This window comes from Dasypus novemcinctus, chromosome 5 (assembly GCF_030445035.2).
Source record: "Dasypus novemcinctus isolate mDasNov1 chromosome 5, mDasNov1.1.hap2, whole genome shotgun sequence".
Classification (NCBI taxonomy): domain Eukaryota; kingdom Metazoa; phylum Chordata; class Mammalia; order Cingulata; family Dasypodidae; genus Dasypus; species Dasypus novemcinctus.
The window spans coordinates 141,303,846-141,321,539 of NC_080677.1; the positions used below are offsets into that span (position 1 = coordinate 141,303,846).

Sequence of the window (17,694 nt, forward strand, 5' to 3'; positions counted from 1 at the left end):
CTTAATCTACACTAGACCATCTTCAGTGGGAACCGGCAATAAAGAGGTTTCAATAATGGTCTAAATCTCAAATTCAGCCTAAATCGCGGTCAGAAATGCAAAACTAGCAATATAGAATTTTAAGACAAACTGTAAATAGCTTGAAATTACCAGCACTGCTAACAAAAAAACACATAAGCACTAGACTAATTAACTAAGTTGGTAACCACTCTTTGACCACACAATATTTTATTTAATTAGCTTTTATTGTCTACTACCTATCAGTCATTCTGCTAAGGTATTAAGTACTAAGGACAGAAATATGAATAAGGTACCATTCCTGGACCACTGAGCTTATCCTAGTAGCAAAGGTCTATATGACTTACGAAGGAAGTAAAAAAAGAAAGCATAATTTTCATTCCTTCTAAAAATTATTTGGATGAGACCCAACCCTGCAAATATGCCCATTAATGATGCTACCACTACCAATACGTGAGAGCTTAGCTATAAATACTTGTCATTTTTATCTGATAGACCAGATTCATAAAGTCAGCTAAAATATCCAGCTTTCACTTCATATTTGCCACATCTCCAAACTCTTCTTTCTTTTTTATGTGAATTTTCAAATAGAATCAGCCTGTACACCCATAACAAGTGTATTCAGAGTTCCACACAACTAAATCTCTTTACCTTGCTTTTGCAGAGCTACAGACTTGATGAAAAATTCATCAAAAATACTTCAAAATAATACTTTTTTCTCCTGCCTCTACTCTTTAAAATGCAAACATCCCAGTCACTTTTATTATGCTTGTCATATCAATATATCTTACCAACTACTACCTCAATAATCCTTCACAATCAGATTTACACTTAAATATCAAGCCCAAAGTTTTCCTTTCAGATTTAGAACTACAGCTGTTTTTTTAGGAGGTACCGGAATTGAACCCAGGACCTTATACATGGGAAGCAGGTGCTCAACCACTGAGCTACACATACTCCCCAATGAAAGTTTGTTTGTTTTGTTTTTAGGACTGGAATCGAACCCAGGACCTCATATACAGGAAGCAGGCTTTCAATTCCTTGAGCTATATCCACTCCCAGAACTATAGCTTTAATAAGCCGTTAAAAGAGAGTTCCTATATGCCCCCCCACGTGACACCTTTGTTACAGCTAATGAAAGAAACTTATCATTGTACTATTAACTATTACCATGGTTTACATTAGGATTCACTGTTTGTGTTATACAGCCCTGTGTGTGTTCTTTCTTCTTAGTAACATATATACAACCAAAAATTCTCCCTTTTAACCACATCAATTGATTTTTAACAAAAGTACTAGGGTAAATTCAATTGTGTATTGACACTGGGTATTCATGTTACATAGGTCATTTAAAATATTTTTCCAATACATAAAAAAATTCAAATAAAATTCAAAAAGCATAAAACAATATAGAACACATACAGTGATAAGGTCTCTCAGTCACCCCTATTTCAAGACATCCACCTCCTCTCATCTGAGTCAACTAATATTATAAATTTGTTTTCTTACAGGGATACTTTATACATAGTCCAAGCAAATACAAACATATTTTTCCTCATTTTACACAGCCTTTGGCATACTATACACACTTCTATACTTTGCTTTTATACCTATAAATCTTAGAAATGTTTCCATAAAAGCACAATAAGCTTCTCCTCATTATTTTTTAAGGGCATATAGATTTTCACATTGTATGAATGCATTATAAATCTATTTAACTTAAACTATAGTGATGAATATTTCAAGTTGTTTCCAAATCCTTCGACATGACAAAAGGGCATTTTTAAAGTAAATTATGGAAATCTATTCTACTTAAGAAGGAAGCTCACAGCGTTAACAAATACAGATAAAATTAAGAACACTATAATTGAGAGTTTTAGCCAAAAATTAAATAGAATTAGAGTTAAAATAGTCTCAATTCAATAGTTTATATAATGGCAAATGCATATTTATTATGAAGCAATAAATCCTTGCTTCCTTTTGTTATATGTGGGAGGGAAAGGTTATAACGTATTTCTAAGAAATATTTATATCCTTAAGATATGTAACATATCTAAATATTTTATAAAATAGTTCAATAAAAACTTTTAAACACACAATAAAAGCATTATTTAAGGTGAGGAGCTACTTAATATCTTTCAAAAAGAAAATACACAATAGTTTCAGAAGCTATAATGAAAATCATAAGACAAAAATTTATGAAACCAACAACTGATCTAATATACAAGTTATTTATTTAAAATGTGATCACTAAAACTCTTAGAATTAAAATTACTTTGTCTTTTTGTCTGATGAAATACTGATACATTTATTCTAAAGGAAGGCAGTTAATTTCATGTCTTAAATAAAGGAAAAGCCTATTTATCATACCTTAGCAGCCCTCACAGCTTTAATTTTCAATAGCATATCAACAAAAGCTACTCTCACTTTCTCAGAATTGTCATGGAGACTGTATTTTAGTGTTGGTAAAAGCTGTTCAAATAAAGGGTGGCTTAGTTTATTATCCAAAATTATTGGTAGACACTGCAACAAAAGAGAAAGATAAACAATTCAAAATTAGAACATGTCAATGAAAAGTTCAGATAAGAAAATATTCAGGTAAGAAAACATTCCACTGTTACTAGAACTACTATTGAAATAAATAAACATACTTATAGAAAAAAGCATTTTAAATAGTTTCATATAAAAAGCATATTTTTAATGAATTGATAATAGTATCAATAACTGGTAATTAGTTCACCCTTTGTTTTGTTCAAACAAGATTTCCAGTTACTAGGCGTATTAGTCATCCAAAGTGATGCTGATGCAAAATACCAGAAATCAGTTGGATTTTATAAAGGGTATTTATTTGGGGTAGAAGCTTATAGTTACCAGGCCATAAAGCATAAGTTACCTCCCTCACCAAAGTCTTTTGCCATATGTTGGAGCAAGATGGCTGCTGACATCTGCAAAGGTTCAGGCTTCCTTCTCTCTGGTTTCAGGATTCCTCTATTCCTGGAGCTTGCTTTTCTTTCCTCATAACCAAGCTCCTCTGTGTGCTTACTTCCCGGAGTTCCCGCTCAAGACTCCAACATCAACCTTCCAACATCAAAAACTCCAACTCTGTCCTTTGCCGTGTCTTTTATCTGTGAGTCCCCACCCACCAAGGCATGGGAAATCAACACCCTACTGACGAAGCCCAATCAAAGCCCTAATGATAATTTAATCACGCCTAGGTACAGACCAGTTTACAAACATAATCCAATATCTATTTTTGGAATTCATGAACCGTATCAAACTGCTACACTAGGTGAAAGGATATTTTATGGGTTCTTACTGGGAAATATATACAGTGCACCAAAAGAAGTCAATTTTATTGTATACTGTAGGTTTTTAAATCCTACTTTACTCACTCCTTTCCAAAAAAAAATTTTCATTTTTTTATTACAGAATTTGTGAGCTTACAAAACAATCAAGCATAATGTACAGAACTCCTGTACATAACCCCTCAAACCTTACATTATTGTACGCCTTTTTTTTCTTTTTTGTTTTTTTACAGATTTATTTTTGTGTGGGCCAGCATGCCTTCACCAGGAGGCCCGGGGCATTGAACCCTGGGACCTCCATATGGTAGACTGGAGCCCAACTACATGAGCCACACTTGTTTCCCCTCACTTCTTTTTAAAATATTCCTTTCTTGGCTTCCATGACATCATATTCTCCTAATTTCCCTTCTATTTCTCTGGCCTTTCCTTTACAAATTCTTTTGCTAACTCCTCTTCTATCCAGGGGACCCACCTATCCATTCTCACAAATTAAACATCTGGCGCATTTAGGCATTTGAGACTGCAATCCTTGCAGAGGTTTTCTGTTGATGTTGTGTTATGTTTTAAAGGAGATACTGGGGATCTAATCCAGGAACTCATACATGAGAAGCAGGCACTCAACTAATGAGCTACATCTGCTCCCCAGCAAGCGTTAGATTTTGTTTGTTTGTTTAGGAGGTCCTGGGGATTGAACCTGGGATGTCATATATAGGAAGTAGGTGCTCAACCACTTTAGCTACATCTGTTCTCCTGCAGAGGGTTTCTATCAGAGGTCTGAAATGACTAGAATTACACTGAAAAACCACCACAGAGTGGAAAATGAATGTAGAGACTGATTGAGCTACTACAGCAATCAATATGATAGAAAATAACTGGATTAGAGTAGTTGAGTGGAGAGAAATGAGCCAATTTCAGAGAATTCTTGGGAAGGAAAATGTATAGAACTTGGTTCTAGGAGTGATGGATAAAGAAGAAAATAAGACTCAGCTTTCTTCCCTAAGCAACTTAGTAGATGGTATTACCATTTCAAAGAGAGAAAGAGCAGTGAGTAAGGAAAAAGACAAAAAAAGGATAAATTCATCAATAATACTAGGGTGGGGAGCTCTTATTCCACTGTACATTAAAAATTAGTGTTTTTCAAGTAGACTTTTTTTGTAGAAATACTTTTAATTTGGTTTCTAAAACCTCATTTTGGATATATATTAAAATGTCAATAGTGGTTATCTCTACAGAGGACAGTGGATGATTTTTTAAAATTTAACTGTTGTTTTCTAACAATTCTACAATAAATAAATATTGCTTAAATTTTTTTAAAAAATCTTACCTTAAAGACAGAACAACGAACATCAGCTGAGCTTGTATCAAAAGCTAGTTCCCCAGTTACTTTCTTTAGAAGATCAATAAGAATGGTTGGAGGCATCATTTCCCAGTATTTCGAAGTTATTTTACAAACACCAAGGATCCCTGTTGAACGGACCATTGGATAAGGATCTTCTAAAAGGCTCTATAAACAGGAGGAGGGAAAAGCCTTAATTAAACATTTTAAATCAGTTCCCTCTATATTAATATTTGCTCTACATACTAGCACTTCAGGGATTCACAAACCTAACAACAAAGATATTTCAATTTAGAAAAATAATGGTCATTGGTCATATATAGATTTATAGTATATCTCAGATTGTTATCATTTCTAAAGTAGAGTATATGAAAAAGACAATATAGAAACATTTGGTGCCCTATTTGTTATATCCTATCTATAGGACTTTGCTGAAAGCAGGGGCTCAATACCATTTCTATCATTAAAATGAGAAATGCAGAGCCTCTGGTCAATTGCGGCAATCACTGGTATTAGATTCAACCTATGTATACTACTTTATTGGATTTCTAAAACACTGTAATGCACAATGTCCAAAATAGTTTTACTTGTAAGGAATTAATCCTGGCAATGCCATCAATGGCGGTTAACAAAACAAAACAAGACAGCCAGACATTATGTATCCCCTGATGGAAGTAAACAATATCGTCTATGATGTAATCTTCAAAACCTACAAAAATATGAGGGTTGGTCAGATTCATGTTTAACTACCAATTCACAGAAAAAATGGCAGAGGAACATATTGAAGACACCACAGGGATAGATTTTGTAAACTCCAGACTGTAGAAAACTCAACAGAATAATTGGCTTCTTTAGCAAACAGCAGCAAGCAGGGAGAGAGAAAGGGAGAAAGAAAAGGGGGTGGGGGTGGGATTGAAAAAGTAGAGGCAGAGGAATAAAGAACTTACATCCTGAAGGACTTATGTGACATATTATCCAACTAGAATGCATAGATCTTATTCAAACACAGATTCAAGTTTATAAAAATTATGACAAAAAATGTGAATGACTGCTTATTTGATGACATTAAGGAATCATTGTTCATTTTCCTATAGCTGTGATAACAGTATGACTGCATGATTATGCTTTTTAAAAGAGTCCCTATCTTTTTTTTTGTTAGATTTATTTTTTATTCTCTCCCCTTCCCTATCCCCCCACCCAGTTGTCTGCTTTCTAACAATTCTATTGTCCATTTGCTGTGTGTTCTTCTGTGTCTGTTTGTATTATTGTCAGTAGCACCCATAACCCGTGTCTCTTTTTGTTGTGTCATCTTGCTGTGTCAGCTCTCCATATGTGCTGCACCATTCCTGGGCAGGCTGCACTTTTTTTGTGTTGGATGACTCTCCTTACAAGGTGCACTCCTTGCGCATGGGGCCTATGCAGGGGACACCCCTGCGTGGCATGGCACTCCTTGCGCGCATCAGCACTGTTCATCACACGGGTCAGGAGGCCCTGGGTTTGAACCTTGGACCTTCCATGTGGTAGACGGACACCCTATCCATTGGGCCAAATCCGCTTCCCAAGAGTCCCTATCTTTTAGAGATAACTACTAAAGTATTTACGTGATGTCTGAGATGTGCTCAGAGACAGAAGGGGAATAAATTACTAATTAAATTAGTAATTACTGAAATGAGTGATGGGTATACAGGAATTCATTATACTAATCTCTCAATTTTTCATTAAGCTTGAAATTTCCTATTATAAAAGTTTTTAAAAGATTCCTATTTCATAACAAGGGGAAAAAAAGATTTAAGATGGATAAGCATTTACCTTATCTCATTCCCAAAATTATAAAGTAAATAATAGTCCTTAGGAATGCTAAAAACAAAAAGACTAAGGAATTCATCTACAAGAAAGAGAAAATAAGGAACAGATTCATGGAGAAATGAGCAAAAAAACTTTAAACCTAAAACATTCCTATGAGAAGGCTGTTATGAAGACAACAAGAGCTCAGACAAACTCCAAGCCCAGAGTCAAGATTACAAAGACCAAAGAAGGCTGAAGATAGTTAATTAAAAGGACTGCAAATGGGAAACAGATGTGGCTCAACCACTTGGGCTCCTGTCTACCAAATAGGATGTCCAGGGTTCAATCCCCGGGCCGCCTGGTAAGGGCAAGCTGGCCCATGCGGAGTGCCAGTCCATGTTGGAATGTTGCCCCGCACAGGAGTGTCCCCCTGCATGGGAATGCTGCCCAGTGGGGGAAAGCTGCCCTGTGCAGGAGTGCCAGCCCACATGGAGAGCTGGGTCAGCAAGATGATGCAACGAGCGACACAGAAGAGAGAAAAATGGGAGCTGAGGTGGCATAAGAGCATAATTGCTTCTCTCCCACTCCGGAAGGTCCCAGGATTGGTTCCCAGAGCCGCCTAATGAGAATATAAGCAGACACAGAAGAATACACAGCGAATGGACACAGAGAGCAGACAATGGGGGGAATGGGTGAGGAGAGAAATAAATAAAATAAATCTTAAAAAAAAAAAAAAAGGACTGCAAACATTCCCTTGGACTCCTTGCAAATACAGGGTAACAGGAGAGAAACAGCTGCAAGAGCAAGCATTTGCCCTCAAGATAAAACCTTTAAAATAGTATCTGTACACAGAGAATAATCTTCCAGGGAAAAGTTCCTGAAATAGATAGCAGAGAACAGAGAGAGAAGCAGAAAAGAGCCGGTGATAACTCCCAAACCTCCATAAAGGGGGGAAAAAATAAGAAAAGATAAGAAAGGAAAACAATGCCACGTATGCCATGTAGAAGAGAAGGATACCTCCCTAGTAGAGTAAACTCGGTATGGGAGCAGGGGTTTACCAGCCTGCCTAATCCTCATTCCTAGACCCTAAAAGGAATCTATTTGCCCTGGCCACTTAGGCAAAGCCAATGACCTGTTGATGAGATAACTCTACACAACTAGAGAAAATCCCAGGCCAACTATCTAATTAACCCAATTCTTTATTCAAAATTAGAATGGAAAAGCAAGGATGACCAATCATTTGAGGAAAAGAAAACATAAAAAAAAAAAAAGATGATAAAAAAAAAAAAAAACAACTTTTACAAAAATTAAAATTCTTGACAAAGGAGCATCAGAAATCAAGGTCAGGGAAGCGGACTTGGCCCAGTGGTTAGGGCATCCGTCTACCACATGGGAGGTCCGCGGTTCAAACCCCGGGTCTCCTTGACCCATGTGGAGCTGGGCCATGTGCAGTGCTGATGCGCACAAAGAGTGCAGTGCCATTGTAGGGGAGCCCCACGTGCAAGGAGTGTGCCCCGTAAGGAGAGCCGCCAAGCGTGAAAGACACTTCAGCCTGCCCAGGAATGGCGCCACACACACAGAGAGCTGACACAGCAAGATGACACAACAAAAAGAGATACAGATTCCCATATCACTAACAACAACAGAAGTGGACAAAGAAGAACATGCTTGGGGGCGGGGAAGGGAAGAGAGATAAATCTTAAAAAAAAAAAAAAAAGATGAAGGTCAAAAATACAACTTCGAATTTTAAAAATGTAATCGACAAGCTAAGTAAAGGAATGACACTGCCGTGCCGAAGAACAAAATAAAGATCTGGAAGATTACCATGTAGAAAATCATCCAGAAAAGACAGGAAATCCACAGGAATCTGATAATCCATCCTTGGAATTCACAAGTTTAATAGATCTTATTTTCCATGAGTTTCTTTTAAAAATACCCTTTAAAAATAATAAAAATACATTCTGGAGAATCTGGATAATTTCCTTATAACCAGATACTCTCAAAGGAGCTCCATGACCAGAGCTGTATTTGTATTTCTAATCACATCGTCAGCAAATAATCACTCAAAATGATAGCACTTACATGCAGAATTCTTGGATCCCTAGACCTACAGACATTCAAGGGAGTCCTCAATTTTTAATCTACTAAAAAAGGTCTTCATATTACTTATATTTGAGAGACACTGATAGGAAAAACATGACATGTCTATGAAAAGTTAAGGCGCAGGTAAGATATCAGCAAATAATATTAATAATTGCCATTATTTATCAGGTTATCTTATATATCAATTCTCACATAAGACTAATTTCAACTTTACAGATCAAGTAGAGACTAAAGAGGCTAAGGGCTGGGCTTCTGCCTACCACATGGGAGGTCCCAGGTTTGGTTCTCAGTCCCTCCTGGAGAAGGTGAGCTGGCCCAGCAGGCAGGCACAGCAAGCTGACGCAACAAGATGAAGCAATAAAAGAGACACAAAGAGGAAAGACAATGAGAGACAGACAAACCAGGGAGCTGAGGTAGCTCAGGTGACTGAGCCCCTCTTCTGCATGGGAGGTCCAGAGTTCAGTTCCCGGTGTCTCCTAAAGAGAAGACAAGCAGCCACAGAGAGCCCACAGCAAATGATACAGATAGCCAACAGCGACTGCAAACAATAAGGGGGGCGTGGGATAAATAAAATATTTTTTTAGAAAAGAGTCTAGGGAAGCGGATGTGGCTTAACCAGCTGGGCTCTCATCTACCATATGGGACACCCTGGGTTCGGGTCCCAGGGCCTCCTTGTGAAGGCAGGCTGGCCCGCACCCACGGAGAGCTGACAGCCCGCATCCACAGAGAGGTGGCACAGCAAGATGACACAACAAAGGGAGACAAGCATACACAGAAGAACACGTAGTGAATGGACACAGAGAGCAGACAGCAAGTAAGCATCAGGGGAATAAATAAAATAAAATAAATCTTAAAAAAAAAAAAAAGAGGCTAAGTACTTGTGCCCATCAAGATCATGAACTCTGAAGCAAATGTTGGCAAAGTTTAAACCGTAGGGCAACGTTGACCCATTACCTGTTTAATGTATGGTACATAAACTAAGAGTAGTTCTAAATGGCTGGGGGAAAAAATCAAAAGAAGAATATTTTGTGCCATGTGAAAATTATATGAAGTTCAAATTTCAATATTTATTATGTGGCCCTTTACAGAAAGAGTTTGTCATCCCCTGCTCTTCACTATTACATTACAATGCCTCCTCGAAGTAGTCAGGAAAGGGAAGAATAGACATTGGAAAGAAGAAAATAAGAAATTATTTGAAAACTTCCTTTGTCTAAAACTCAAACTAGCAGACTGAATTCATGGTATACCAACCACAGGCAAAGAAAATGCAAAAGAAAAAGAAAAAGATCCTAAAAGTTTCAGAACCTTCAGTGATAGATGACAATGTAAAATATTTTGACAGTGTTAAAGGAAAAAAAACTTTGAAGTTAAAATTCTATGTGGCAACTATAAATTAAGTGTGAGGGTAAACTAAAACACAATTTTGGAATTTAAACACTCAGAGATATCTCCCCAAATACTCAAGGATATACTGTGGCAAAATAGGACTGACGATTTCTTTCAGTTTTAATATTTACTATAATCATTTCCCCATGATATGTTTATTTCATTCTCAAAAGTGGGTCAAAACTTTTATGGGCTATGTTGCGTACACATGAGTCTTACCCTATTGAATTTCCATTAGATATGACTTAGAATTGAAATATTGTTATTGTTTTTTAAAAAATAATTTAAAAAACCTGTTTAGACAGTGGTATTCCCTTTTTATGAGAATTGACATTTTACTTCTTACAAACATAAACCTATTTTCACTAAGAAATATGTAATTTTTTAAAATGACCCAACATCACTGTTTACTACCATCTATTTCTGAAAATTTAAAGGAATGTTTTAGAATCTAATATTTCTTATACTAAAACATTTTACTGACTTCATCAATTGTTTTTAAATTTTTCTTCCCTAAGTTCAAATAAAATAGCATATAAACATTTTTATTTTTAAAAGATTAAAAAAAAAACCATGACAGTTAATCTGCATATAGATGACTCTTTGCTCCAACCTTAATATGGTTAAGACCCTTTGGTTTTAGAAAAAGTTTGCTATCTTTTTTTAGGGCTTCTCGCTACTAACAACTTGCCATTCCTAAGCATTATTTTTCTTTAACTATAAAATAATTATCTCATAGACCCTACCTCTTAAGCTTATTAATAATGTATACACATTACATAATTGCTAAAAATGCATTAACTTTCTTATCTAAGAAACATTTTTATTCTGACATTTCTATCAACTGACATTTTCAAATTTAGATTTCTTCAATTTACAATTAATATAAAGAATTCTAATGGAATAGAAATCTAAATATTAGAAGAGACTGAGCTCTTCTTACCGATTAGCCAATATTCTAAGTATATCCAAGATATCAAGCAACTGACAATTATCATCTACATCTCCAAGAGAATGGTGACACTGCCCTATATACTTTTCCTTTAATAAATTAACACTAAAATCATCTCTTTAGAAACTCAATTCAGTTTCTAATACAAGATACATAAGATTCACAAATACATTCCTAACATTATATTAGATAATCATATCATTTTATAGATTTTTAACGTTCCCACGGACAATTAACTACTACAATTTTAGCCAGGGATTACAATGAATGTTTTATACACAAGCATTCATTTAAACCTTATGACAATCCTATAAAATACAGTTATTATTCACAGTTTTACAGAAGAAGAAACAGAACTGGAGAAAGGTTAATTTGACAAAAATCACACTTATTACATGGCACAACTAGGATTCAAACCAAGTTTGTCTAAATCTCCATAGTCTTAATCACTACATTATATGCCGCCCTACAGGGAAAAAAACCAAAATGATAACCCAGCAAGTGGTTTATAATTTCCTATTCATATATATTTAGATCAGGAGTGGCACATACAAATATCCTACAGGAATCAAGCATTTAATGTAAATGAATAAAAACAGGACAGTGTAATATAATAGGGAATGGTGGCAATGGTGGCAAAATTGGTCACACATATTCTATCAATACATTCAAATGCAAATACCTAACTATTTCAGGCAAAAACAAAATTGATTCATAGTCTGGGATATCTGAGTTAAAAAGAGCAAGTTTTGATAAGGTTTTGCTAAAAGCTACTAAAATTTAATTTTGGTTTGCCCAGCAACCAAATTTGTTCCTCAAACTTGGCCATTATCTTAAAAAGGAATTTTAGATAAATACACATGTGGTTAGGGCAACCAAACAAAACATCAATAACTGTTCATTTTAGGTAGTAAGTATACAAATATTCATTGTATTATTATTTCAACTTTTTATATTTGAAGTTTTCCATAATAAGTCAGAAAACAAAAGAAACAAGTGAAAAATCGATCAACTGAAAAATCAATTGCAACAAGCATTATGTGCAGGCTTGCCTTAAAATATAACCACTGCTCCTCTGTGCATTCTACCCAACAACCTTATGCTAGACAATATCATAATCTCTATTTTATAGATACAGATACAGAGAAGTAACGAGCCCAAAGTGAGGGAGTTAGAATTCAAACTTAAGATATCTGATTCCAGAGCATGTTTTAATCACTATGTTATCCTGTCTCTCTGCTGGGGAGACAAGAATACCTATAAAATCATTAAAACTATATAAAGCAATAAATAATTTAGTGCCATAAAAATGACTAAGAGGAAAAGGATGCAATGGGTTCACATTGCTACAAAAAGTCAAGGAAGAGAATGAATGTTTTCCTGAAGACTGCTCAAGATTTGGAAAAGTGTTCCATCAGGATAGCAAAGTAAGGGGCAGAGTTGATCAGGTTAAAATGACAAACAAGCAGGAAGCTTTGGCCTGCATAGAGCTGAAGCTGATAAAGAGTTCAACCACATGAATACGTACATATAGTTCTTCAAACTGTTTCTGAATTTCACTATCCATTTCAACAGCATTGAAGTTTGGATCCCTAACAGGAAACGCTTCAACAAACAACAGTGCAGCATTTGAACGAACCTCAGAGTTTCTGGCCTATAATAAAAGAAAAGTATTTCAGAATCCACAAAAATAAACAAAGCATTCAGTCTAGTGTTTCTAAATACTTCTATTATCTCAATATACTTACGTACAAACTAATTTTGAAAGACAATTATAATATACAAATAATTTGTATCAACAAAACTTGTGAGAACTTCATTAAATATGTAAGTCAAGGAAATAGCAGCGTGCATTAAAAAAAAAAAAATTTGTATATGATTTACAGAGGTAGGATGTGCCATCGTCAGTTCCTCATGACCAGATATTCTGCAGTTTTTATACTTTCCCGTTGTGTTAGTACTAAGGAGCAGGATGACAAAAACACTCTTTTAAGAGGTATTCAGATAATATGTATTTTTCAAAGCACAGAATCCTGGTCTCAGTAAATAGACCATGGTGGTGAACATTTCTTAATGATATAAGATGGGACTCTGAAGTGAGATAAGTGATTTTTTTCTTTTAATATCTACTGATGTTGGATTGAAAGCTCAGTTATATTTAAAAACAAATGAGCAGGGAAAAGATGTTGCTCAAGCAGTTGAGCACCCACCTCCCACATGGGAGGTCCCAGGTTCGGTTCCCAGTGCCTCATAAAGGAAAAAAACAAGCAGAAAACAAGTGCAAACAACTACCAAACAGATGAAGGAGCCAACTGGGGGGAGAATGAGGGGGTGGATTGTATTAAGGCCATAAAATAAGGTTGAGGCTGAGTACTTGTGAAATTTTGGTATCCCTAAGCGTTTGTGTTTGCTCGTTGTCTTGATCTTTGTTTCTGCTTGTTGTCTGTCTTCTTTAGGAGGCACCAGGAACCAAACCCGGGATCTTCCAAGTAGGAGGTGGACACTCAACTGCTTAAGCCACATCTACTACCCTTAATACAATTTTGAATTAACAGTATGCTGAATTCAAAAGCATAATTAGTATAATCTAAACATGGATAATACTATTTAAAATATATACCTTTAATCCTCTCCAAAGGATAGGTTTATATAATCTATAAAGCATCTCTTCCACTCCCTGTCGAACTTTCTTTTGATGGTGAAAATAACTGAGTACCTAATGCAGGGGAAAAAACAGAAAGAAATGAAAAGAAAGCTAAAGAGGAAAAAAAGAAAGCATTTACAATTCTACTCTGAACAAAGAAACGGGGAATGGAAGTTTCTCTTTTCACCAAAACAGGCACTGGCATTTTATGCAATCATGACAATTTAACAAAAGTAATTACAAGAGATACACTGAAGTTGCTTAATTAAACACGGTCAACCATGTGAAAGAAATCCATGGCAGAAGTAAAGGTCAATGACCTTGGGTTATAAAGGTTTGGGTGTTAGTTTCCACTATTCTACCAACTACTAATAGTCATATAACCGCAACAAATAGTCATTTAAACTGTATGACCTTCAGGGTAAAATGGAAAATGAGAATAGGTAAACGAGTTAGCTTAAATATAATAGTTCCTACAGCTTATTCCGGTACCAAAATGCTCAAAGCCTGCTTACTATTTATTAGCAACATGCAACAACTTTATTGGGTTTTAAAAATTCATAATGGGCATTCAAAACAGCATATATCACAAATAACTATAACTATGTCATGCTTCACAGTATAGACTTAACTTAGCTATCAAGTTCTTTCCAAAGCTTAAGAATAATCAGAAAAATGATTATTTTCCATTTTTTTGTTCTTTTCTGCTCCCTTCTTTTTCAGCCAGAATCTTCATAGCCTCTGTTTGGTTTTTTTTGTTTTTTTTTTTTGAGGTACTGGGACCTCGTAAGTGAAAACCAGCACTTAATCACTGAGCCATAACAGATCCCCTGAGTTGGTTTTTTCATTTGTTTGCTAGTTTTTTTTAGGAGGCATTCAACTGCTTGAGTCACATCTACTCCCTCTTCATAGACTCTTGTCCCCCAAAACAATTAAACTTGCCTTGCATTCTTAATTCATACTTCTTTGCCTAAAATTATATTCATGAAAAACGGAAACTAAAATTAAACAAGCTATAAAACAACAGCCTATACTTTTAAGAGTCTTATCACCTTTATCTTAAAAGAACTGTAGTATGATTTCTTTTTCCAATTAATTCTTTATTTAGGAGTTTTTATTGGTGGTGGGTAAGTGATTTATTCTTTAGTTTGCTTTTGGTATATAATGTTATCAAGTCTTGGTATCAGTGGTATACCTGCTTCATAGAAAGGTTTTTTAACAGATTTTTTTTGAGAAATAATTCACATACCATAAAATTCACCCCTTTGAAGTATACAATTCAGTTATTCAGAGTTGGGCAACAATTACTAATATGTAATTTAAGAATATTTTCGTCCACAAAAAGGGGAATTTTTACTTTCAAATGAATTCTGAAGAATTTCTGGAAGCTTCCTTCAACATATCAGTAAATTTCTTAATAAATAAAAAGGAATGAGGAAGAAGCCAAATAACTTGCAAAGTGATATCTAATATTCTTCCTTTTAATTCTTTTTATGTGTTGTTCCATAAATTTACCAAAGTAATGTTTATATTTATATCTTAACTACTCAGATACCACAGCAGAAAATAAGAATATGAAAATGTTTTTATTTAGTACCAGAAGTGAAAGCAACTACGTCAACTTCTGTGTACAGTTTAATATGATGCTGTTCTTTCTTACTAAACAGACTTGAAATGACAAAATACATATGAAATAACTCAAACTGATCTACAATTTAGTAAAGGCAAACTATTATTGGAGGAAGGGGGAAAGTCCATTGCCTATATAATTTATATTATATCCTAAATGCATACATATATTTAATACTTATTCTTTAACATAATTATGATCTTAACAACCAAATTTTTATTTATATACATGGAATTACTATTTTTATAACCCTCTGGAAAACTCAATGGTCTAGATAAATCTCTGGGTTCTTTATCTGGACTAAATCAGCAATAATGTAAAGAAATGTTTTCTTATCCATTCAAAATTAATATTATCATTATATCTAATTCTAATAAAAACAGTAATTTCACTACACAAAAAAGAAATGTAGTCTTTGTTCACTTAGCTTCTTGATACATTGTTGCTGAAACAGCAAGCAAAAAAGTCATTATCCTATAGATTAGGACACTGATAGTACCTGCTTAATTAACCAAACACAACAGACCAGATAATCCAATTCCCCCTGCCAGCATCATTTTGATTAACCACATATCTACCAGTATGATAATGACAATAAGAGAGCCTTATTTATTATACCATTTATAAATATGAGATTTATAACTTATTTGAGAGCTTACATTCTTTAAAAAAAGTCTTATCAAGAAAAGCTATCGAAACATTTATTCCATTTGGTTCATCTAACATCAAAATGGGGATTTAATGCCTGAAAGTAAATAATAAAGATAATCTCAAATACTCTCTTGAAGTCTTTAAAAAGGTGATTAGTAGAGGCTGTCATAGAGTGACGGTCCTGGAAAATTTTATGTCAAAGAATTTAAATGTAGTTCAAATAAAACTGTGAACATCTTAAAATTAGTATGCTTTTTCTTTATTTATTAAAATGTAGGTGATAATAATAAAACTACCAGATATGTAAATTCTTAGACATCCCTTTAATTGAATGTTTGTAAAAGACAAATGTCTAAAAGACAATTAAGGCTTAACTTAATTTTTAAATTTAACCAAGACAATTATCTAAAAATAAAAAAGATGGGAAGCAGATTTGGCTCAATGGATAGAGCATCTGTCTACCACGTGGGAGGTCCAGGGTTCAAACTCAGGGCCTCCTGACCCGTGTGGTGAGCTGGCCCACACGCAGTGCTGATGAATGCAAGGAGTGCCATGCCATGCAGGGGTGTCCCCCACATAGGGGAGCCCCACATGCAAGGTGTGCGCCCTGTAAGGAGAGCCGCCTAGCACAAAAAAAGTACGGCCTGCCCAGAAGTGGCACCATACACGCAGAGAGCTGATGCAGCAAGATGACACAACAAAAAGACACACAGATGTTGACAAGAATACAAGCGGACACAGAAGAACATACAGGGAATGGACACAGAGAGCAGACAACTTGGGGGAGGGGCAATGGGGAAGAGGAGAGAAATAAATTTTTAAAAATTTTTAAAAATAAATAAATAAAAATAAAAAAGATGAGATGTAATTTCAAAAACAATCTGCAGAAACCAGCAAGATGGCGGCGGAGTGAGGAGCTCCTAAAGTCAGGTCCTGCTACAGGGCAGTTAGCAAATACCCAGAACTCTCTGAAGTTAGCTGAAGCACCTGTTTGGGGGCTCCCGGAGGCCAGAAGAGCAACCTGCAATGTCCTTGGGGGAGTGGAAGGAGACTGCCTGTCTGCAGAGAAGTCTCATAAATAGAGTGCTCCACGCCACAGAGGCCCGTACCCATACTCCACTGGAGGTACAAGCCACCTCGGGAGCTGTTCCGTGGCTGGAATCAAAAGCTCCCCTTCCCCAAAAACAGGGGAGGAAAAGCAGCTGGGCACCAATTTCGGCTATGATGAGGAAATTCAGTGGGCTACAGTATGATCCTGAGAACAGCTAAGATTTGAGCCTGTCCAGGTCAGAAAGAGGCCAGGAGCCGCCATCTTAACTCCACGCCTGGCACAGGGGAAGCAGGGTGGACTGAGAATCCCAGTGCTGGTGGGGACTGGCTTCTTCCAATCCAGATCAGATTGCAGCTCTACCTAGGCCAAAGTGCCACCTCCAGCAGAGAGGACGCTGCAGGGACCTGCACCAGCCTCTCCAGGAAATTACTGGCCAAGTTGTAGAGGCTGGTGATCATCCTACTCTGGCTGCACGAGCAGCCCCAGGAGCTGTTCTATGACAGGAATTGGAAGCTCCATTTCCCAGAAACAGGGGAGGAGGAGACCATTGGCTGCTGATTTCAGCTACTGATTGGGAGACTTGGCTGGATAAGAGATAATCCTGGGAACAGCTAGGGTGAGAACCAGCCCAAGTCAGAAAGAGGCCAGTAGCCACCATTCTGACTCCACTCCCCAGCCTGAGGGGAAGCCAGGCTGACTGAAACTCTCAGTTGCCAGGAACCAGTTTCTTTCATGGAGATCAGCCTGCAGCCAGCCTAGGCTTCAGCCCCGCCTCTTGCAGGGTGGAGGGTGAGGAGCCCTGCACCAGTCTATACAGGTAACTGCAGGGAACT

The 17,694-nt window shown here is 36.2% G+C and overlaps 1 protein-coding gene across 2 annotated transcripts in view; it reads right to left on the minus strand.

Annotated features, from left to right (window-relative positions):
* NCAPG2 (non-SMC condensin II complex subunit G2) overlaps positions 1-17,694 on the minus strand; it is a 107,078-nt gene that overhangs the window by 57,314 nt on the left and 32,070 nt on the right. For both annotated transcript variants that reach the window (XM_058297619.1, XM_071215384.1), the window contains exons 11-14: positions 13,506-13,601; positions 12,414-12,539; positions 4,648-4,827; positions 2,389-2,541 (exon numbers count right to left, since the gene is read on the minus strand). In XM_058297619.1, coding sequence (XP_058153602.1) covers positions 2,389-2,541; positions 4,648-4,827; positions 12,414-12,539; positions 13,506-13,601 — 555 coding nt within the window. The remainder of the gene's footprint in view (positions 1-2,388; positions 2,542-4,647; positions 4,828-12,413; positions 12,540-13,505; positions 13,602-17,694) is intronic.